The sequence below is a fragment of the Aythya marila genome (genome assembly GCF_965140915.1).
Source record: "Aythya marila genome assembly, chromosome: 9".
In the NCBI taxonomy this organism is placed as follows: Eukaryota; Metazoa; Chordata; class Aves; order Anseriformes; family Anatidae; genus Aythya; species Aythya marila.
In genome coordinates this window covers 11,559,828-11,582,282 of record NC_139050.1, presented here as the reverse complement: position 1 = coordinate 11,582,282, position 22,455 = coordinate 11,559,828, and the positions used below count along the sequence as shown (strand labels likewise).

Genomic DNA, 22,455 nt, shown 5'->3' with positions numbered 1-22,455 from the left:
GTGGCTCTGGAACCATCCCAATTCCATCTCTGTCCTGGCTCCATAACCCAGGCCCATTTCTGTCCGGGAGACCCAGCTCCATCTCCCCATCCAGTTCCAGGCTTGGTCTCGCCTCCATCTCTTCTCCTGGCTCCGTCGCTCTTCCTCCTCAGCAAGTCCCAGCTCCTTTGCCCTGTCTCAGCTCCATCCCCTCATCTCGGCAGGAGCTGAGTGCCACCCCTCGCCCGCCTTTGGGTGCGAGCGTTCCCCCACTTATCACCTCCTTGATGTCCTCTCCGTGAAGGACGCCCGCAAGTGCACAGCCCGACCCTGTCTGGCAGCGGGACACCAGGATGGATCTTCTGTCCCCAGGCCAGGATCAGGGCTGTGGCCGGCTGTAGGGGCTGTGGCGCTGGGGCAGCACCCTGCCACGGCCGGCTCTCCTCTCCGGTGGTGAGGGTGAGGAGCTGGGAGCTGCAAGGGGAGGCAGGAAGGTCAGCGGATCTGCCCACCCTGCCTGGCCTGCAGAGGCCCCAGCTTTGCGGTCCTTCCCTGAGAGGGCACGGAGAGCTCTGCTGCCCTGAGCCTGAGCACGCCGTGCCCCTTACCAGTGCCCGGGCCAGCGCAGCCAGCGCACTCCCACTGCTGGGTGGTGTCCCCAAGGCCGGAGCATCGGCGGTGGGTCCCGCTGGCGGCACAGGAGGAGCAGAGCAGGAGCTGCCAGGGCCTGGGGAAGAAGTTGGGCTGGTGCCTACGCAGACCCCAGCAGGCAGCGGCGCCACAAAGGCCCCCAAGGCTCCAGAACCATTGCTCATGGCTCCCCAGCAGAGGGGAAGGTGCCTGGGCAGAGCCCCAGAGCCACTGCACGGCTTGGTGGAGATCTGGCTCACAGCCCCCAGCAGCCGCGGAGCTGCTGCTGTGGATGCTCACCCTTCCTCTTCCCACTGCTCCCGGCCTCCCCTGTACAGGCACTGCCTGGCATCGCAGCGGCCATGCAGCTGTGGCAGTGCCAGCTCCTCCTCCTCCTCCTGCTCCCAAGCCGGCTTTCTTCAAGAGAAAGTAGGAAAGAAAGGTCACGAGCTCATGGGGCACTCAGCAAGTGTCAGTGATGATGCTGGGACAGGGCTCAGGGGCATCCCTGGCAGCAGGCCAGCGCCCTCCTGTCCCCCAGGCAGCCCCTCTTGTTGGGGACAGTCTGCCTGGGGGGATTAGGGCCAGCCTGGCACAGCGCTGGGGCTGTGCCCTCTCCTGCCTTGAGTGGGGTGGGAAGGAAGGAAGGAACGTACATGTCTGGCACGCGGATTCCCATCTGCGCCATCTCAGGGACAAAGCGCTCCTGGTCCCGGCAGTGGGGGCACGCAAAGTGCCTGAGGCCCGCCCGATACGCCTGTCCCTGTGGAAGAGAGACTCCCCGTGTGAGCAGGATGCCGCTCTGGGCACATGGTGTCCCTGTGGGCTGGCAGAGGGAAGGGCCTCCTACCTGGATGCAGCCCCGGTGGAACCAGGCGTGCTTGCAGGAGGGGCACACCATGGTGGTGTAGGAGAGGCTGTCCTCCACCACCTCCATGCAGATGATGCACGTGGTGTGCCCCTCCTGCAGCGTCTCCACAGTCTGCTGCGGGCGGTGCTCCCAGCAGAAGGAGCTGGGTGAGGATGGAAGAGTTGAGTGAGGCCAGGAACTGCCAGAGGCCCTGCACAGCTCTGGCCAGAGCCTGGAGAGGACACCACCTCCCCAGGGGCATACGAGGCCCCCCTGTCAGCCCTTTCCTCCCCAAACGAGCCCCCCACCCAACATTTCCCCACATGTCCTGGCTGGGGCTCTGTTCTTCCCTGCTGGGCCCTGGGGCACGCGTGCTACACTGGGGACTCTGCCTGCAGGGCGGAGGCAGAGGAGGCTGCAGCCCAACGTAGGGCAGCTCGTACCTGTACTCCCCAAAGAACTGCGAGATGCAGCCCCGCTGGGAGCTGCAGGGCAGGTGGAACCGGCGCGAGCACCGCTTCTGCCGGCAGGCGACGGTGGCCCCCTTCTTGCGGCAGATGCAGCAGCGCTGCAAAGAGCACAGCAGCCCCGTCAGTGACGTGGCCAGGGCCACTGGGACTTGCCCGGAGCTTGTCCAGAGCCTCGAGGATTTCTTTGCCAGGGCTTGGGCTCAGCTGCCACAAGCCTCATCTGCTCAAAAAAAGCCCTCACCTTGCGAGCTGCCCGCCTCACTACCCGCCTGATATCCGCGGAGAGGAATCTGAAGATTCCTTCCCCTTCAGCGCCTCGCTGGTACAGGCCCTGGGCTGGATACTGGAAGACAGAAAAGCCCCAGAGCTGCTCAGGGCAAGGAGATAGGGACCATGGTGGGGAGGCTGTGCTGGGAGCGCAGCAGGAGGAGGTGACAGCCAGCGAGCAGCGCGCTGGGGATGACACAGTCCTGTGGGCTCCAGGTGCCAGTCAAGGGGTTGGGGAAAGGCGCGGGCAGCCGCGGGGAGCTCACCAGGCAGTGCACGTGGGCGCAGACCCCGTCCACCTGCTGCATCAGCCCGCAGCCATCCAAGCTGGTGTCCGAGCGGTGGCACAGCACGCACTCTGGGGGAGGCAGGGCGGCAGCCATGGATGAGAGCATCCCCCCACTGAGCACCTGGCAGGTGTCCCCGAGGGACGCCCGCAAGGGCCTGGTCGGGGGCTCCTGGCAGGGCGTCCCCGGGTGTCCACAGCCCAAGCGGCTCTGCACAGCCCCAGGGGGTGCTCAGGGCCCTCCACCTCCAGGGAGCTGCTGGGGCATCTGCTCTCACCGTCCTCCTGTGCCTCAGGGGCCTTCTCCTCCTCTACGGCAGCCATGCTGCGCAGCAACTCCTCGCCTCGCCTGGCCTCGCCTCGCTGCCAGGAGCTGCTGCCTCCACGCCTGGCGCTCACTAGAGACGCAAAGTCCCTCACAGACTCGCCTGTATCACTGGTGTCATTGTGCTCCCTCAGTGACCTGTCACTATGAGGCCATGGAATGGTGGATGATGCGGCAGGGCCCAGGAGCTCCCCCAGCCTCACAGACACCCCCTGGGCTTCCAAGCCCACGCTGCAGCCTCTTCATCCCCGTGAATGGCCGTGGTGGCTTGGCCTAGGCTGGCGGCCAGGTGCCCACCCAGCTGCTGTCTCGTTCCCTCCTCAGCGTGACAGGGAGAGAAAATACAAGGGAGAAACCCTCGTGGGTTGTGACGAGGGCACAGGGAGATGGCTCACGGGCTGCTGGAGAAGCAGAGAAGTGAGAAACAAAGAAACAAAATGAAACAAAACAACAACAACAACACCTTTCCCCCAGCCATCCTCTTCCACCTCTTCCCCCCGAGTGGCGTAGGAGAACGGGGGAATGGTGGCTGCGGTCAGTCTATAGCACTTCATCTCTGCCGCTTCTTCTCGGTCACTCTTGTCCCCTGCTCCAGCGTGGGGTCCCTCTCACGGGATGCCGTCCTTCCCAAACTGATCCGGTGTGGGCTTCCCACAGGCAGCAGTGCCTTGAGAACTGCTCCAGTATGGGTCCGTCCCACAGGGTCCATCCCTCAGGAGCACACTGCTCCAGCCCGGGTCCCCCCCGGGCAGCAGCTCCCCCTACATCCCCTGCTCTTGCATGGGCTCCTCTCCACGGGCTACAGGTCTGGCCCCGAATCTGCTCCAGCAGGGGTCTTGCACAGGCCTCAGCCTCTGTCAGCGCAGGGCCACCTGCTCCCCCGTGGTCTCCTCCACGGGCTGCAGCGTGGACCCCTGCTCCACTGTGGTACTCCATGGGCTGCAGTGGGACAGCCTGCTGCACCATGGTCCTCACCACAGGCCACAGGGGACTTCTGCTGCGTGCCTGGAGCACCTCTCCTCCTCCTTCTTCACTGATCTTGGTGCCTGCGAGGCTGTTTCTCACTCCTTTCCCTCTCCCAGCTGCTGTGTAGACGTTTGTTTTGGTTGGTTGGTTGGTTTTTGTTTTTTCCCCCTGTCTTTAATATACTCTCACAGAGTCGTTGCTTATTGGCTTGGCTCTGGCCAGCACCAGGGCCCTTATCTAACATGGGGCAGCTTCTAGAGTCTTCTCACAGAAGCCACCCCTATGGCCCCTGCTACCAAAACCTTGCCACAGAAACCCACTAGAGATGTGAGGCTGGGACATGAACTAGCAACAATGTCACGTCCAGGCCCAGTCCTGCCCAGCCTCTTCATGAATGATCCGCATGGCGGAGCAGGGCGTGCCCTCAGCAAGTCTGCAGCTGGTCCAAGCTGGGAGGAGATAGGGATGCACCAGAGGGTGGTGCTGCCCTGCAGAGGGCCCTGGGCAGGCCGGAGAAATGGCCTGGCAGGATCCTCCTGGAGTTGACGGCAGGGAAGCTTGAAGCTGAGGCCCTGGGGAGGAAAGCTGGAGACCCCAAGGCTTGTTGGAGTTGCCCCAGCTGGAGGACTGGGTCCAGTTCTGGGCTCCCCAGGACAGGAGAGCCATGGGCCTACTGGAGGGAGCACAGTGAATGGCAGCCAAGCTGGTGGAAGGACTGGAGCATCTGTCCTCTGGGGAGAGCTGGAGAGAGCCGTGACTGCTCGTTGTGGAGAAGGCCTGTGGGGATCTGGCTGAAGGATATCGATATGCGAAGAGAAGGTGCAAAGGAGATGGAGCCAGGCTCTTCTCAGTGGTGCCCAGTGTCCACATGGCTGCAGGTGGCCCTGCTTGAGCATGGGGGTTGGAGCAGGTGACCTGCAGAGGTGCCTTCCAACCCCGACCCCACTGTGTGTCCGGTGGTTTTGCAGGGACCTGAACCAAAGCGCGGCCATTCAGCCAGGCCCGAGCAACGGGGCAGCTGTGAAGGACGCTGCAAAATGGGCTTGGCCTTCTGATGGCCAGATGGCCAGCCTGTGACTGTGTCTGAGTCTGTACAAGCTCCTGGCTGCTGTCACCATGCCACCGGGCGATGACAGGGTCCCCAGGTGTACAGACAATGCTCACTGCCGTGCCAGGCCCTTCTGCTGGGCAGCATGGCTAGGCTTCTCCTGGGGACGGGCTGGTGGTGGCAACCACAATTACTACATGATTAAATGTTTGGTGTTCCCTTTATAACGCAACTGCCTGCAGTCATTCATGCAGCAAATGGGGGGTTTAACACAGCCTGCTCTCAAGTCAAAGCCATCCCTCATGCCTCCATCACTTTGGGAGCAGCAGCAACCACCCTGTCATGCCTGGAGAGCAGTTTGGGAAGGTTTCCTTTCCACCCCGTGTCTTCCCTTCATCTCAAACCAGTAGATCTTTTTATGCACCGGGAAACAAACAAACAAACAAACAGGATTTTGTTTTGCACGTGTGACGAGTTCATGTGGTCTGGCAGCAATAAAGCCCAGGAGTGCCCTGCCTTGATCTCATGCAGCAGGGAGTGAACATCCCCCAAGGCTCCCTACTGTGCTGAAGCCCCCAGCATGGCTCCATCTCTACTCGCCCCTTCCCTGTGGCAGCCTCATGACCAAAGGCAGCTTCCCCACTTCCAGCCCAGCTCCATCCCCCATGGTGGCTCCATCCCCCATGGTGGCTCCATCCCCCATGGTGGCTCCATCTCCCATGCCCAGCTTCTTTCCCCCATCCCAGTTCCATTTCCTCTCCCAGCTTCATCCCCTTTCTTGGCTCCACTGCAATTCCCCCTCACCAAGACCCAGCTCCATCCCATCATCTTTTCAGGAGCTGAGTACCATCCCTTGCCTGCCCCTGGGGATGGCTCTGGGCAGGGTGGGAGGCGATCAACAAACCACTGCAGTTGGAAAAGTGACCTTTATTAAAAAAACAAACCAAACAAAACACAACACAATAACCAAACCCACCCCAAAATGTTCTGTAGTAGACCGCAAGTGACGGCTTTTCACAATGCCTGTGCGCGTCCACGCTGACCTGTGCAAGAGGGGTGGGCAGGGGCAGACAGAGAAGCCCCCAGGACTTGGTAACCATTCACCCTGCTCCTGTCCTTGCCAGGGGGAATCACCTGGCTGGAAAAGTCACAGTGGAGCAGGGCCAGGACCACTGCTGGCATCTCTGGGTATACAGGATAGGGCTGCGCTCCAGTCCCATCTACCTCCTGCTCCCTGGGGAGCCTGAAGCGATGGGTGAGACTTGGATCAAGAGCCTGGGAGGAGCTGTTCCACGATGTGTCCCAGGTGGGCAGCCAAAATGGGACTGGCGAGGACCAGCCCTTGCCGGGAGCACAGAGATGCCATTGCCATGGGCTGGTCGCCGGCTGCTGTGTGTGTTGCGAGAGGAGTTCAGAGCTGCTATCGTGAAGTTGCTCCCTTACAAAACAACAAAAAAAAACCACCAAAACTCCCCAAAAGACAAGGTAGTTGTGGTGAGGATGGGAGGTGCAGAGTCAGTCCTTGGGCAGGCTACACCAGTCCCGCTGCCTTCTCCTGTACATTGTACTCCTTGCTCCTCTTCACTTTCCAGCCGATGAGGGCGAGGAGCACGGTGCCCACCACTTTGTACCCCACCTGCAGCCCCAGGTATCTGTTAAGAGAAGAGGATGGAGATGTCCTATCTGGAGGTGGCCCCCCAGCTGTGCATGGAGCAGTGCCAGCTTGAGGGACCATCCCATGGCAGCCTCAGGTACCGGGGCTGGGGACAGGTACCTGTTGCGGAGGAAGTCGTTGTTGTAGTAGGCGCAGAAGCGGCGCTGAGAGCACTGTTTCTGCCAGTAGATGCAGGAGGAGTCGATGAGGGCACCAAACATTGCTGGAGCCGGCAGCCAGGCTTTGGAGAGGAGGGGACCGAGTCAGGCTGCCTGCGCTGCCTTGCTCGTGTGCTTTACTCACTGTCCCCAAGGAGATTCAACACCTCCTGGGGCTCCAGCAAGCCTCTGAGCACCTTGCTGCCCTCCCTCAGCCTCATTAGGAGATGGACACTCACCTAGCAGCCTCATTAGCAAGAACTGAACGCCGATGGCAAATGACTTCTCCTCCTGGTTCACCACCCTGCAGGGGAGAAGCCACAGGAGGTCAGAGCTGGTGGCAGTGGTGGCTCAGCTCTCCTGGTTTCGCTGCCAGGTTTAGCTGTGAAGCCAGTTCCTCCTCAGTTCCCCATCTGGGGAGGGGAAGCAGAGGCACCCTGGAGAGGTGGGATGAGCTTGCACCAGGGAGGAGGGGTTGGGTTGAAAAGTCAAGAAGATGATAAACCATAGTGTTTTGTTTTTAAGGAATGCTCTGCTTGGTTCTCCCAGTACATCAAACTCAAGGAACAGCCTTGCTGAAATAGGAAACACTGATTTTTAGGAAATTGCCCTGATTTCCAGGGGTGGTGGAGGAGAGTGGGGGGGTCTCTCTGCAGGAGCACTCAAAGCACTAAACCAAGGGGGATCCTGCTTCTTGCATACCCTCATGGGCAAGTTTCTGATGAGCAGAGAAACCTGCAAAACTTGGTCAGTTGGTGAGAAAGCACCCTTCTCCTTCTCAGACCTTTACGCAGCTCAAACGTATTTCTCTGCAGGCCCCCCGTCCATTGCTCACCGTAAAACCATCATGTAGAGGGGGTTGTGGGACAGGCAGGCTACCAGGGCGGCGAAGGAGATGAGGAAGATGGCAGGAAGGAGCATGTGGGAGCAACTGAGGGGACAGGAGCCGGTCTTGGCGGAGGAAAACCCATTCCCGGCAGAGATCTGGGAACAGTTCCTGTAGGTCTGTTGGAAACATTTTAAGAAAAACAACAAAAACACATAAAACTCCCAAAGTCAAGCAATGCACCAGACCGCATCACTTTGCATAAGAGCGGTGAGAGCACCAGCTTTGATTTTAAGGCATGGCCACAGCATCCTGCCGAGCGTCCCGGCCTCCTGCAAGGGGACGTGCCACCATTTCCCATTTGTCCCAGCAGACTGCCAGGGCTTTCCAGCCATTCCCTGAGCAGGGCTCAATGGGAAAGTTGGCACAACTGAGCACCGAGGAATGCTCAGCGTGAGCATCAGATGCCTGAAGGCACTGGACTTCTTGCTCTACTTGGAGGTGTTTTATGGGCGACTTGTTCAGAATGTTAAATTGTTGGGAAAATGGCATGCTCATGCTCTCCAGCCAGCCCTTTACCAGCCAAAGGGAACTCCTCCATCACACCTTTTCAGGAGTCCAGCCCTCCAGGTAGACACAGATCTCCCTCCAAACAGCTCTACCACATTACTATGTCCAAGTTCCTACAGCATTGCAGCAGCCTCTGCTGTGACCAGCAAGCAAAGTGCACTCCACCTTGCCAAAACCAAAACCTGGAAACACTCTGGATCTTGGCATGGACACAATGGCTTGGCTTGGTGGCCATGCTCCCGTCCCACTACTCACCACCTGTTTGGGAGCAGAGGAATTAGTGCTGCTGTTGGTGCAGCCAGCGAAGCAGGGTGAGATGTACTCCACGTCGTTTTCTCCGCACACCGGGTGAAAGATGTGCTCGGAGCAGTGGCACCCACTCGGCGCCTTAACCTGTGGCTGGGAACTCAATGTTCTGCCAAAGAGGAGAAAATAAATAAAAATAAATAAAATGAAGAAATAGGACAGGAGGAAAAACAAAACAAAACAAAAAAATATCTTCTCAGACCTCTTACTGGCTAACCAGTTTCCCTGTTCCTATGTGCGCTGGGATGCTGCCAGCAGCAGGCTGGCCTTGTGCCAGATCCTGATCCCCTGCAGGTACCTCTGCAGTGTACAGCGAACTTAGCAGTCCATAATTATGTTATGTCTGCAAACAAGTGCTCACACACTTTCTCTCTCTCTCTCTTTTTTTTTTTTTTTTTTTTTCCCCAGCTGAAAACTAATCAGCAAATGCCTGGAGAAATGTTTTCTGGGCTTCATCCAAAACCACGCAAACAGATGTGCAAGGAGCCTCAGCTGGAAACGCCATCCAGACAGCAACTGGAAGCGGGCTCACTTCCAAACAAACCTGATGACAGTGTGAAAGGCAAGAGGACAAACTGAATTATCTGTTCTGTCTTGCCTCCCTGCCCCGGGGGTTTCATCTGCTGGAGCAGCGCAGTCTGCCTGACCCTTCCTTGGGGAAGGTGGGCATAGACACCTTACTCCCAGCAAGCTGGATCTCAAGGGGAGAGGGGGCTTCATGCCTAAGCATTGCTGCTGTTGCAAGGGGGGGAGTTTCTGCCGTAATATGAGGCCACAGCTACAAGCAGTCAGAGCAGCCTGCATGCTGAACTGGACTCTTGCAGGTGTTGCAGAAGGAGAAGCGGGGGGGATGTCAAAGCTGGGACTATGAGAAGTGGAGAACCCAGCTGTTGTCAGGAAGTGAGCCTCTAGCAAAGTCTCTGATGAGAAGGAAGGGTCTGCTTGGATGTGACGCCCAAGGAGACAACCCCCTCGGGTGTGTTAGGCAACAGTTTTGTGTTCCTAGCTCCTTTCCAGCCAGCACAAGGCAGCTGCTGCAAGCGGGAGCACAGACAACTCCATCACAGGCTTTCCCAAGCAGCCCTGTGCCACTCGTGGACTGACTCTCCCTGTGTAGACACCAGCATCTCTGCTATCTCAGGAGCTGCTAGAGGTGGAAGGATCCACCTCAAGCTCCCCAAACCCTACAGCCTCATCTCTCCCATCCCATGTGCTACGCAGGACTGCAGAAAAAGCAAGGGCTGAGCTAGGTCTGTGAGCTAAGGACCCTGGCCCTAAATATGAGACAAATCCCTGCCTTATTCCAGCCTCCTCTTTTCCTGCAAGCCTCTCCACCAGCTCCCCATTCCACCTGCAAACCCCATAAGCACTGGTGTGTCCCAGCGGGGCTGATGCTGGCAGCAAGAGGTGAGTGCTGTGAGGCTAAGGTGCCTTCCAAAATTTAGCACATGTAGCACCTGATCCTGAACTGAGGGTTCAAAGCCTTGCTCTCTCACAAGAAGCTGGGATGCCAGTGCCCTGGTGGGTTTTCATATACTCCTGAATTAACTGTATATGCCAGTGTACTGTTAATTAGCATTATGCATGCTGTTATACATGTATTAACAGCACACGCCTCAGCACAAAATAGAAACTTGCAGTTCATGCATGAGTTTGTTTGCAGAACACTGTTGGTTTTTGTTTGTTTGTTTGTTTGTTTGTTTTGCTTCACTGTGGTTATTTGAGTGGTTTTTAAGTGCGCAAGGGGAGAAGTGCAGGAACTACCCTGTCCCTCACCTCTCCACCATACTGTGAGGCAGGAGGCTTATCACTGGCAAAGGGAAACATGTCTGAAAGCCCCTTGCTGATATGCTGGCAGTGCATTGAGAAATGGCCTGTGTACAATGCACTTGACAGCAAGCCCGGGCTGGAATCTAAATGTTGTTTCAGTAAGTAAAAAGATGTGGTGACAGCCAGAAATTTCCACCCAGGCAAGCAGAAAGGTGATGTCTAGCCAGAACGGAGTGTGCTCCTTGTGGACACGGTCACTGACACTCCTAATTTCCCCCTAGAAATACAGGGTTAGAATGAAAAAATATACCCTGTTTGTTTGGTACAGAACACTCAGGAAAAAATGCCTCCTTTCTGTGCTGTATAGTGCTTAGATCTCCTCCAGGCAGCAGGATCCAGGAGGAGGTGATGTCTACCACCTTTTGGCCTCCATCTACATGTACACCCTCCTCCCCTCCCCGCCCCCAGATAATCAGGTCAAGAGCTGGAGAAGGGAGGAGTACAGAGCTGGAAACAACCCTGCGATACCTGGAGGGGTAGATGCCATCGATGTGCACCGTGGAGCAGCCCATGAAGAAAATGGGCAGGCAGATGAGGATGGAGAAAACGAGCACCACCACAGAGAACCGGGGGATGGCTCGGAGGGAGAAGGCAAAGCGTTTCATGATGATTCCTCCTAAGAGCATCCCAAGTGCTGCTGCTGGCAGGTTCACAGCTCCTGCAGAGGAATAAAGGCATCAGCCAGGGGTCCTGCCTGCCAAGCTCCTCTCTGCTGGCAAGGGGTGGAAGTGGTGGCTTTGAGGAGCTCGTGGTGGTTGGCAGAATCCACAGACTCCACTGTTATCCAGGACAGACCCAATCCCAAGGCAGTTGACACCTATGAGACACTGCATCCTCAGGAGTCTGAAGATGCAAGATCGAACTTCGGTGTGAAATCGCTTGCTTTTTGCCAGCTTCTTTCAGCATTAGAGAGATCCAGACCTGCTTCAACTGTGTAGCAGGGCTGCACATTTCCAACGAGAGCAGTTCTGACCCTCGGGAGCAAATGAATGAACGTATCCAGCCCCTGCTCACCTATGAGAAAGTTGGCATACGAGGAGGTGGCGCCGTACTGCTTCTCGAGGAACTTGTTGAGGAAGGTGGCGAGACCCGCGATGACCGAGGAGAAGCTGCACTGAGCAAGCACTAGGAGGATGAAGAGGGGGTTGAGGAGCAGCTTGAGGAACACCTTTGGGAATCCTGCAGGGAAACAGCAAGAAAAATGTATTTTAGCAATGTGGTCCTGATATCAGCAATTCATGCTGCCAAATATCCCACCTTCAGACTATTCCCAGTGGGCTAAACAGGGGATGTGTAAGGGGATGAGAAAATTGAAGGGGAGACACCCTGATTTGGCCAGGCAACTTGCAGGACCACAGCCAGACTGCCCTGAGATGGGAGGATGAGGGCCAGCTCTGCCCACGGCCCTTCCTGCCATGCTTTCCAAACCCACAAGCCCCTGAGCACTTAGCAGCCCCAGTGCACTTATTTTTCTGAAGCAGGGGCCATATCCCTGGGTGGTGCAAGCAGAAGAAAGAGCAGGGATTGTGTCCCCCTGCCCAGCCAGGACAGCCCTGGCTGCCATCCATCAAAGCTCAGGGAAACAGAGAAGAGGGAGCTGACAGTCGCAGGACATGACTGCAGTGGCTAGGGAGGGAGGGAAGGGGCGAATTCAGCTGTAAAGAAGTCGTTATGGGCCTAAGAAAAGTCATTAAATGGTCCCTCAGTGCTGCTGACTTTTAGCAAGAGGGAGGCAGTGTCCAACCCCCAGTAGTCCTTAGGGAAGGACTCTGCAACCCTGGCGGTGCCTGAGCTGGCATCTCCACCCAGCGCAGCGGAGATAAGCGTGAAAATGTGATGTGGTGGACTCTGCCCATTCACCCTCGCCTCTAAGTGCCAACACTTTACTTTTTATAAATTCCAGCAGGGAGGTTTCTTCGAGCCCCCTCTTCTCCATCTTCCTCAGCATGCCAGCCTCCGAGTTGGGGTCCTGGGAGGGGAGAGAAGAGCATCCTGCCTTGAGAGAGGAGCACAGGTGCCTGGCGAGTGCTGTCCCAGTGTGCAGTGAGGCCAGGGAGCAGCAGAGTCCATCACAGACGCCTTTGACCCACTGCTGAGACCAATAGTTTTCCTGCCCATTGCAGCAAAGGAGTGAGTTACCTCCAAAAATCACTGCAGACAGTAGAGCTGCAAGACAAACGCCTGGGGATATTTAAGAGCATGGAAAGCTTTGAAGCCTGATGAAAGGGAAGATATCACTTCTTAAATTCTGCAAAAAGTCTGGAAATGGAAGTTGGAGACAGGCCAGTTCTAGTCTGATGGGTCCTCAGACTGTAATCTTGAAATATTTGGGGTTTCATTTTGACCTTTAAAGAACTGATGATTACACAAGTTCAAAAAAAAATAAAAATTAAAATTAAAAAAAAATAATAACACTATTTTTTGAGGCTTAACTAGTGGGGCTTGGCTTTGAAAACACTGAAGTGGAATGTTTTGATAGCTTTCTGCCTTTTTTATTTGTTTTAATGGGAAACTTTTCTCTGCCACAATTTTTTCCAAAGAAAAAAGCCCATGTTTCAAACAGTGAGAGTGGCCTTGCAGAATGTGTTGCAGTGGGGTGTTGAGATCTGGCCATTGCCAGCAGACAGGGGGAGAAGCAGGTCAGACAATCCAGGAGGGTCAAGTCACCAAGAACAGGGCCCTGCCAAGGTGGACTGCATGCAGGAACCCTGAGAAGACATCGCCCAGCCCCAGGGTGGGGTCTTACCTCTCCTTTCAGCATGTACCGAGGGAAAAAGAAGTAGGGAATGGATGTAAGCACCAAGCAGCCGGAGGAGATCAGCAGCCCCAGCCACCAGGCCCCGATCCACCGCTGGTCCTTCGGTGTCAAGGCCACCGTTGCTGCAAGACACAAAGACTGATCGTCAGAGCTCTGCCTCTGCATGTCCAATGGTGAAAGGGGCAAATACCCATGCCCATGCAAATATGGACCGGTGGAGCACAAAGACATGTGGGTGCACCCCCAGGGTCTCCCTGCTGGTGTGGCAAATGGAGGGAGGTGAGAGCTTGCACCAGCTCTCGTAGCAAGACGAGCCCTGGGTGCGGGTCCCTCCACTCCATGGTTGACTGTGGTCGACGTCTTTCTCTTCCCCCAGCCAGAAGCCAACCTCACTGGCCCCCACCTAAACAACGTGGAGCCTCCCCAGTGCCCACAGGATGCGCGTAGTCAGCATCGAAGCACACTGATGGCACAGGTTCAGGCATTCCAGCCAGCTGCTGATTATGGGGCCCTGGCTCCATCCTCCTCTGCCCGGGTGCACGGTTGGGTTTGGAGCACGTTATCTGCTGGGGCTGCCCAGGCGAGACGGGGACCGGGAAAGGGCATAGCTGCTTTCCTGGAATCATCTCCTCTCCCATTGTTCCAGGCTTGGTAACTCTCTACATGCAGAGCCCTGTGCTGGCAGAGGAGCATTTTTAATGATCCTGGTTTCCGAGTGGACAAAACTCCGGGTGCTCACACCCTTTGTCCGGAAAAAGGAGGAGACAAACACCGTTCCATCCCCGATGTGGACATCATCCTGCTGGGCCAGCACTGCTGGCAGGAGGTCGAAGGATTGCTTGGCTTGGCATGGCGAGTGCATCTCCCCATCGTCAGCACATCACGGGTGGGAGAGGAACAACCGTCGGGAATAGTGCCGGGTGTGGCACGAGGGGTCCCACGCCCCACCGAAACAATCACCCTGCTTCCCCAAACGGCACCGATCCGCTCCGGGCCTGGACGTCATCACGGAGCGACTGGGCACGGGATGCTAAATCTGTCTGCCGCCGCAGGGAGTGAGCCAAGGCTTTTTGCCGTTTCCTGCCTCGTGCTCATTTATTATTCTTATCAGGCACCAGACAAAAATGTCAGGCAGGCTCTGATCTCTCAGAGGAACACAGGAAAAGCCACATTAATGGTGGAGCTGGGGAGAATTCTTTAGTGATTAAGTTACCAGGAATAACAAGCACACGTCGCAGATAAAGAAAATAAGCCCTCCGGTGGCGCTGACCTGGTCCCATCTCTGTGGATGCTGGTGACGGGTGGTGGGGAGGAGGCTGAGCAGATTCGAGCCTTCCCATGCACACGCAGGGCAGTGGCTGCCCCATGCTTGTCTTCTCCCTCCCTGGATGCCTCAGATGTTCCTGCTCCTTTCCAGCACTGTGCCGGGGCAGTGCGGCACTTCCTCAGCATGGAAGCGGTGGGCGGCAATGACCATCGCGGTGAGCTGGGCATTGAGATGCCCACACTGCAGGGCACTGCTCCAGTGGTGATCTCAGGTCCAGCTGTAGCCTTTCTCATGGGGAGATGGAGCAGAGAAGTGCACTTGGGGGGGTCTATTCGAGGTCAGGGCTTTGCAGGAAAGCAGGTTTTGTGGGTCACCAGAGCAAGGCATGCGCTCCTGCCACCGGTTCTCTCACAGCAGACTTCTGATTCACAGAGGGCTTTTAGGAAAACCACCCCTACTTGGTAAATACTCACCAATGTCAACTCTTCCAATATCCACGAAGAGCCGCAGCACCACAGACCCCAACAGGTATCCAAAAGCAGGGCCGAACACCGCAATGGCAAAGAGGATGGCTGAAAAAAGGAGCAGAGAGTGAGGAGGTAACAGTAGCTGCACTGCAAATAAGGCTTTGTCCTCCTGTGACATATCCATAAAAAGTTCATAAAATGTCCACTGAGCTTCACAGGTGATGGAGACCTTCATCTCCCACAGAAGGCTCAGGAAGCAAAGCCAACATCTCAGCCTTTTAGAAACGAGGAAAAATGTTTGGTCAAAACATCTGGGGAGGTAAAATATGTTGATTCAGGGAGAGCAGAAAGAGCAGAAAATCACCCTCAGTTCTGCTGAACTATTTCTGCTCAAAAAACAGATAAGTTAAACCCATCCCAAAAGGTCAAAATATTTCCTTTTAAAGTCTTCAGAAAGAAAGTATTCAGTTTTTCTTCCTGGAAGAAATTCCTTGATTCAAAAGGAGACAATTTGCCTGAGACTTGGTGACCATTTCTGTGCATTTTGCTGGTCTGGAGCTTATGAGCATGTTGGGTATGAAAGCACCTAGAAAGCACCTAGTCCCATTGCTGTGCCTCTGGCTGTGCTCCTCATTTGAACTTTTTTTTTTCTTTTTTTTTTTTCTTCTTTTCCCAAATAGGCAAGGCAGCTCATTTGTTCCTATAGCATAAACCTAGTTGTTTAAGTGTAGGATCTTTAGAGAAGAATTTAACCTCACACATAATTAGCGTTCCCCCCTTTCATGGGAAGACACTGAGACCTAAAACATAACAAAACAGGCAATGATATTTATTTTGTTCTGAGGCAACCTAGATGCACAGTAGCCATACCCCCCATCATGGACGTTCCCATGGGCCTAAACTGACCACCTATGCAGTCAAGACCAAGCCAGCCCCGTTCTCCAAGACAGGGATGCATTGTGCTGCAGTACGCTAGGAACCAAGTGTCTCGTCTTCATCCACGGGAAGAGATGGCAGCCAGGACTTCAGAAGAGTCCCAGCGTTGTGTGACTGCTAACTTGAGCCCCGTGAGAGCAAAGTGTGCCAGATCCTTCGTGGAAATGTCACCTGGCAGGTGCTGAGCAGACAAAAAAGGGTCTTGTGGTCCTCAGCAAGGACACACCACCTACAAATGGGAACTCTGACTGTCCTTTCTTACTACCAAGGCTTTTTCTGAGACACTTAGTGAGAAAAAGGGACAAAGAAAAAAACTCATTTTGCCAGTACAAATTTCTATATTTGAGCTGCAAGAAGCAACTAATGCCTGCATGGGAAACTTGCTCCAGAGCTCATACGTGGTGCAGCAGCCCTATCCAGCAGGAGCCTGAAGCAAAGCATGCCTGGGTGGGTCTGGAGACCCTGCCAAGCCCTTGAGCACTTGTCTGAAGCCAGTCCTTGGGATTCTATTCCCAAAGGCTTTTCCTTCTCCTTAAGTGCTTACCTTATTTTGGAACATCCGCTTTTGATTCCTAAATCACTCTGACACCTTTGGCTGCTTTAACGACATTGTTCATCACTGGGAGGAATCAAGTTTTTAAATAAACTTGTGAACTAAGCTCAAATCTCACGTAGACACACCAGCCCCAGCTGGGCTCTGGCATTCACAGGGGAAAAAATGCAGTTTAACACGGAAGCCAGCACCTATCTCTTTGTGATCAGAAGTCCTCCTGAGCTGGGGAGCCTGCACTGGACAGGGACTCATGGCCAATTCCATAGCAAAAATGTCAACATTGCTGCAAAACCTGTGTTAATTTGCTCCTGCAGGCTGTCATACCTCTGGTTAAAGCACGATCTTCTCCTTGCCCTGATTCTTCGGCTTCCTCACGCTCACACCATAAATATAACCATAAAGGGAGTAACTGACTAACAAGGGGAGAGGCAGCCCAGCACCTTCAAGGAGGCTGAGCTCATCAGAGTCCCACTGGGTGCTCAGCCTCTGCCCTGGAGGCCACAGGTGCTCCAGATGAGCACCTCTCCAGCTCAGCCCTAGGGCCTTAAGGAAACCTGGAGGATTGTGTCCTGTTCTGGGCTCTCCAGTACAAGAGGGACATGGAACTACTGGCGTGAGTTCAGAGGAGGGCTACAAAGATGGTTAGAGGACTGGAGCTCCTGTCGTGTGAGAACAGGCTGGGAGAAATGGGCCTGTTTAGCCTGGAAAAGAGAAGACTGAGGGGAGGCCTCCCCAGTGTATATAAATATCTGAGGGAGGGTGTAGAGAGGATGGAACCATTTCTTTTCTGTTGTGCCCAGTGACAGGACAAGAGGCAATAGGCATAAACTGAAGTGCAGGAGGTTCCAGCTCAATATAAGGGGGCACTTTGCTGTGAGGGTGACAATGCACTGGAACAGGTTGCCCAGAGGGGTTGTGGAGTTTCCTTCTCTGGAGATATTCAAAACCCGCCTGGATGCCATCCTGCACAACATGCTCTAGGTGATCCTGCTTTGCAGGGGGTTGGACCAGGTGATCTTCAGAGGTCCCTTCCAACCCCACCGATTCTGTGATTCTGTGAAGCAAAGTGATATAAGAACAATGCCCCTTCCACTTACCAACATAGAGTGGGGAATTGTTTGCTTCTGCAAAATCATCGACGTAGGATATCCCAAAGGGCTGGATGGGAACCGTCCCAATTCCAGCCAACAGCTGGGCAACGACCATCATTGCCCACACACTGCTGGCCTCCTTCTGGGGATCCTGGGTGGCATTTGGGCACACAAACTTGTTCTCTGCATAGCAGAGCTCAGCCTGGACCTTGGTCTTGTTACCTGGAATGGAAAGGGATAAACATTACAAAGCTGGGCACGCATCCTGCCTTCTCCAACCCCTGCATCGCCACAGCTACAGGGGCACAGGGTGAAGGAACCCGCTCAGGCTGGCCCTAAATCCCTAATTCCTCTTCTGCACAGCTGTTTTTGCCCTTGCTCGGGTACTGTGTGGCCTGACAGGAGGAGTGACAACATTGCTGCTGTGGTGTGGAAGCCCACCTCCCCCTCTGCCCATCAGCCCTGGCCAGGACCCCCCAGACACCGCACTACATTTGTAGGTACCAGGAATCTCTCAAACCTGCCGACTAGGAGCACGTTGTTTTCTGTTGGGGTTTGGATGGATCAACCCCTTTAGTTAGCACTTATCTCTCCCTTCCCCATCCTTTGGGGCACTCAGCTCAGGGAAGCAAAGAGACCAGCTGTGATTTTTATCAGACTTGAGGGCAGGCTGATAAGAAAAGAAGGAAGCAAAGTCATTTCTCTTGTCTGCTGCAACTGCGGAGGAGAAAGGTCGGCCCTGCAGCCCAGCTTCTGTGAGTCACGGTCAAGCTGTCAGTGGAGGATAAAAAGCTCTTCATCAAAGCCACAGCAATGCTGGGCTCAGCCAAGTGACAAAAGCCCTTGGACCGACAGTGTCGGAGTCGGTGGGAAAGTATAAATATTCGCTGATGGAAAAACCTGTTTTGCATGCAAACTGACGGTGTTGTAGAGCAAACAGAGTAATCCCTGCTCTTCTCATGTTAGCTCTTCCCATTCGGGTTTATTATTGTTTGTAAGTGTTTCAACATTTCTATCACATCTTTCTCATTAATATAATAACTCTGGATTTTCTACACTTCTGAGCAAGCAGAAACAAAAGGGAAACAAATATTTGCCAGGTGATTAGGGGTTTTCACTGGCATAGTGCGGCGGCACATTCCTAGTAGTAGGTCACCACAAAAATCCTGGTGTGAGTTCATTCAAAGCCGCGCTGTTGGAAGGGTCTGTGCTGCCAGACAGAAGGAGCCTCTTCAGCTAATAAAGATTTTACTGCAGCAGCAGCGAGAGCTGCAGAAGTTTAATGAGGACAAACCTAATCCAGGACTGTTTTTTCAGTGTTGATGGTCTTTGCTCCCTCGTGGGACCAGGAGCAATGCGCTGTGGGGTGGCACCCCAAGCAGGACACCTTGCCCACCCAACCTCCGTTGTTCGCAGTGCTCAGGAGCAGCCTACATCTGTTCAAAGCCAGACCCTGACAACTTCATGGGGGTCTCCACCCTCCTCAAGGCTGTGGTGTAGACTGCAGCCAGCTCTGGAACATCTTCCTGGGCTGCATGACTGGGATGAGGAGGGCCAGATCGTCCCACCAGCAAGACCAGGGTGTCTGAAGGCACTGACAGACTGGCCATGGATGGCATCGTGGCAGGACCAAAGCACTGCTTCAACTCGCTTGCATAACAATAAAGAGCAGCTCCTGCCCTGATTCCCGATGGGTTCATAGCCTGACTCATGAACTTACAGCTCCCTCTGTTAGGCTGTCAGAGACCTTGGTATGTGGCACCTGATCCGCTCTCTGGACTGACTGATGCTAGGTGACACCCGAGCCGGCTGTGAGCCAGCAGGGGGCTGGTTTGCACATCCCCCTGGCTCTTTCTCAGCCCTGCTGAGAAAAGTGACCCTCATGCTCTGCTCTCCCAGACTGGGAAAGCTGGTGCCAGCAGAGCTGATCTGTGCACCAAGACACCACAAAGTGTGATTAAAGCTGATGGCCCTCAGCAGCTCAACCCGTGGCCACCGGGAGCAGCTTCCCTGATTGCAAGCAAGAACCAGGATGCACACACATCAGCACTGCTCTTTCAAGCCTTTGTGTCAGCCAGATAAATTCCTCTGCCCTCGAAGCACGTGAGGACTGACCACATGCCGTAGCTATTATTGTCTTGAGCAGATAAGACTGATGTGACTGAGACTTCTGGTAAGAACCCAGCTCAGCTTTCAGGAAACCTCAAGGCACTGCAGAGCCTCTGGGCACCCCCAGGAAATGCACTATTGCCCCCAGAAACCAGAAGGGAAGCAATTTTTCTGCAGTCACAGGGGACATAAACAGAAGACCCATCATTGCCCGCATCCCAGGGCTCCTGCCCCTGTCTGCTGCCCCACCTCTGCTCATCACCACTTTCACACTCTCTCCCTGGCTCTTTGGGCAGTCATTAGTGATGATGCCGTCACCGCCAACAAGCCCTGCAGCTTCAGAGCTGTGGTTGGACCTCTTCAGATGCTACAGAGAGCAAACCTGTTTCCAGCATGCTCAGGAGCAGGCTGGGAGGACACCAGTACCCATGCAGAAACCAGGGATGTGACACACTTAGAGATCTGGAAAGAGGAGGGTGAGCATAGCCAGGAGAGAAGTATGGTAAAAACACCGTATTAAACAAGGTAAATAATTAGTTTTCCAGTCTAACTATTTTATAGTGTCCACACTGATAATGATACACTTCTCTTACTCAATGCAGAGAGTCCTTACTAATGTTCCTGGGGGTGGCATGTCCATGATGCCTGTCTGGGGGCTCTCCTTGAGAAGGAGCGAGCCTTGGCATCCTGTGGACAGCCCACAGACTCAGGCAGGGAGATGCCTCCCTCTGGAGGCCTTCAGGAGCATCTTTGGGGAATTTGGGTACTTCACAATGACCAAAACACTCATAACCTGGAACTGTGGCTCAAACAACATGTCCAGAAGAGGCAGAAGGGATCCCACATGTAATTATCATATTCAGAAGGGGTTGCAAAACTATACTGAAGTTGGGCTTAAAATAGTAAAACTCTGCCTTAAGCCTTTCCCTCCAAACACTGTGTTTAAGTTCTGTGTGGGGTGGATACCACACTTTTGGAAGAGGCATGGGAAACCCAGCCCAGAGCCACTGGAGGTGGATTTGTGATGGGGCAGGCTCCCAGAAGAGCAAGATTCAGAAACCACAGAGCCTTGCAGAGGCTGAGGTGAAGGTAAAAGATGAAGTGGATGATAGAGGTGGGCACCTTCACTTGCATTAAAGGTTGCCTCTTCACTGATTGCCTTTTTTTGACTCTTGCAGGTAAGAAGGGCAGGTTCGAAATGTAGTCACCACCCAGCATGATGCAACAGATTGCTACATCCAGTGTTTGTGCTTCGTATTTTGGTCTTGCGAGGTTGTTGGCCCTCAAACAACTAAGCACTTCAGAAGTCCTACACATCTATCAGACTTGTTGGGAAGAAACAAGGAGCAGAGGAGCAGGGCCTCTGAGCGGGTCACGTGAAACCTGGCAGAGCACAGCACCAGAGTGCCCTGGAGGAGGAGGAGGCATTGTACATCTCTACTCCAAGACCCAGGAGCAATGTTGGCCCTTGGTTGATGCCTCTACTCTGTGTGCTTCTGTAAGGAGAGGCCTCCCCAACTCACCCTCTCTGCTGCACTACACAGGTGGCCACAGCTGAAGCCGGGGAAGCTCCTCAGCTCTGTTTTCTCCTGATATCTCCCTCCCCATGGAAGGGCACGGGCACTTACCGGTGCTAATGGCGGTGTATTCGTAGGGATCTGAGAGGAAATGGGGAAGGGTCACCAGGAACGCTCCCAGCGCCAGCAGCAGCCCCCCAGCTCCGATCACCCGCGGGCGGTGAACTCGGCTGCCAAAGTAGCTGACAAAGATGATGAGGACCACGTTGCCAATCTGGAAAGAGCACAGTGAGATGAGGAGGTGGTTAGAAGATGCCACAGAGAAGGTCAAGCCCTGCTCTGTACCTGGCCCCCCATGACCATGTCCAGGTGGGTGGAGAGCTCACATAATTGCTTACCAGTTGTGGTAATTGTGACCCCCACAAGAGTAGGAATGGGGCAACCCTCAGCTTCACCCTATGTATTCATAACAATTCACTGCTGTCTTCTTATCAAAAGCCAGCAGGACAACTCCTTGTCTCTGGTAGCCTGTGTGTATCCCTTGCAATCACAGACTGCTTCACAACCTGCCCGTGATCTGGCTGGGGCTTTGTTCAGCACCCACATGTGCTTCCCATCCCATAAGATGTGGCATAAACTAATGATTCCCCCAAATCCAGAAAGAAACAAAGTGCATTGCCTTCATTTCCATGATTCTCAGAGGACACAAGCCAAGCCACAAAGTACAGCTCATTGCAAATGTTTGTGACACTGGGCATTTGCAACTGCAGATATTATCTACAGTCCCATCCTCCTTGATCAGCTAAAAGATAAGAAAACGCGCGGTCTATTCTGTATATGAACTGCAGTTTTAAGATAAGAAGATGAACACCAAAAAAATTGCCATTACATGGCTTTTTGTCAACTTGGGACAAGCTAAACATTTTAACCCTGGTGAATGTCTAAATATTCTTTTTACACATGTTTACATAGGCTCCCTTGTTTGTCTCTGTGGTTTTTGTTCTTGGAATTGCTGCAGACTAAATGAGAAACGATAATAGTCCAAGGCATGCAGGGTTTTTGTTTTGATATTACATCTCCAGGCATAAAGTCAAATAAGTTTAAGTAACTTGGATAAGGAGCACAAGGGTTACTGGTGCATCATTGCGGTGAGGGGTGGGATACTCTGCAGGGCATAATTGCACCAACTCCAGATTACCAACGTTACAGCTCCCCATACCGGCTCTCTTCCTTTGCACGGTTTGAACCCAGACCCAATCAGTGGGAAGTCCTTCACTTGGTCTCAAAGGGGTCTGAATCTGTCTTTTTAACCTCAGACATATGGACTGCTTGGGATAAGACCTGGGCACCTACTTCTCCAAGGAGCCAGGAGGATTCCCAGTGCCTGGCCTCCTGGTGGAAGATCACATGCGGGATGACCAGCCGCATGCAAGGTGGGCAGCCACCAAGAACTTTGTCTGTGCCATCAAGAAAAAGTCTCTCCCAGCAGGTCTTTTCCTAGCTAGCCTTGAAGAGCTACCAGACAATTCATGACACTAGGAACCAGAAAACCTTTTCCAGAGGAGTAAGTGGTTAGTGCCTGGGAGAAACTC

General features: G+C 54.2%; 2 protein-coding genes across 2 annotated transcripts in view; both read right to left on the bottom strand.

Annotated features, from left to right (window-relative positions):
* Positions 1–358: 358 nt before the first annotated feature.
* Positions 359–2,806, bottom strand: LOC309881361 (PHD finger protein 7-like; the record flags this gene model as incomplete). Its single annotated transcript, XM_082767228.1, has 9 exons — positions 359–453; positions 588–706; positions 910–1,026; positions 1,266–1,372; positions 1,460–1,622; positions 1,903–2,027; positions 2,171–2,272; positions 2,463–2,554; positions 2,761–2,806. 9 exons carry the CDS (start codon positions 2,804–2,806, stop codon positions 359–361), a joined length of 966 nt encoding a protein of 321 aa, XP_082623354.1.
* Positions 2,807–5,739: 2,933 nt separating this feature from the next.
* SLCO2A1 (solute carrier organic anion transporter family member 2A1) overlaps positions 5,740–22,455 on the bottom strand; it is a 28,585-nt gene continuing 11,869 nt past the window's right edge. The window contains exons 3-14 of the mRNA XM_082767438.1: positions 20,975–21,137; positions 17,244–17,459; positions 14,664–14,762; positions 12,912–13,045; positions 12,053–12,134; positions 11,180–11,344; positions 10,634–10,823; positions 8,285–8,444; positions 7,469–7,638; positions 6,873–6,937; positions 6,596–6,716; positions 5,740–6,473 (exon numbers count right to left, since the gene is read on the bottom strand). Coding sequence (XP_082623564.1) covers positions 6,353–6,473; positions 6,596–6,716; positions 6,873–6,937; positions 7,469–7,638; positions 8,285–8,444; positions 10,634–10,823; positions 11,180–11,344; positions 12,053–12,134; positions 12,912–13,045; positions 14,664–14,762; positions 17,244–17,459; positions 20,975–21,137 — 1,686 coding nt within the window. The 3' untranslated portion in view covers positions 5,740–6,352. The remainder of the gene's footprint in view (positions 6,474–6,595; positions 6,717–6,872; positions 6,938–7,468; positions 7,639–8,284; positions 8,445–10,633; positions 10,824–11,179; positions 11,345–12,052; positions 12,135–12,911; positions 13,046–14,663; positions 14,763–17,243; positions 17,460–20,974; positions 21,138–22,455) is intronic.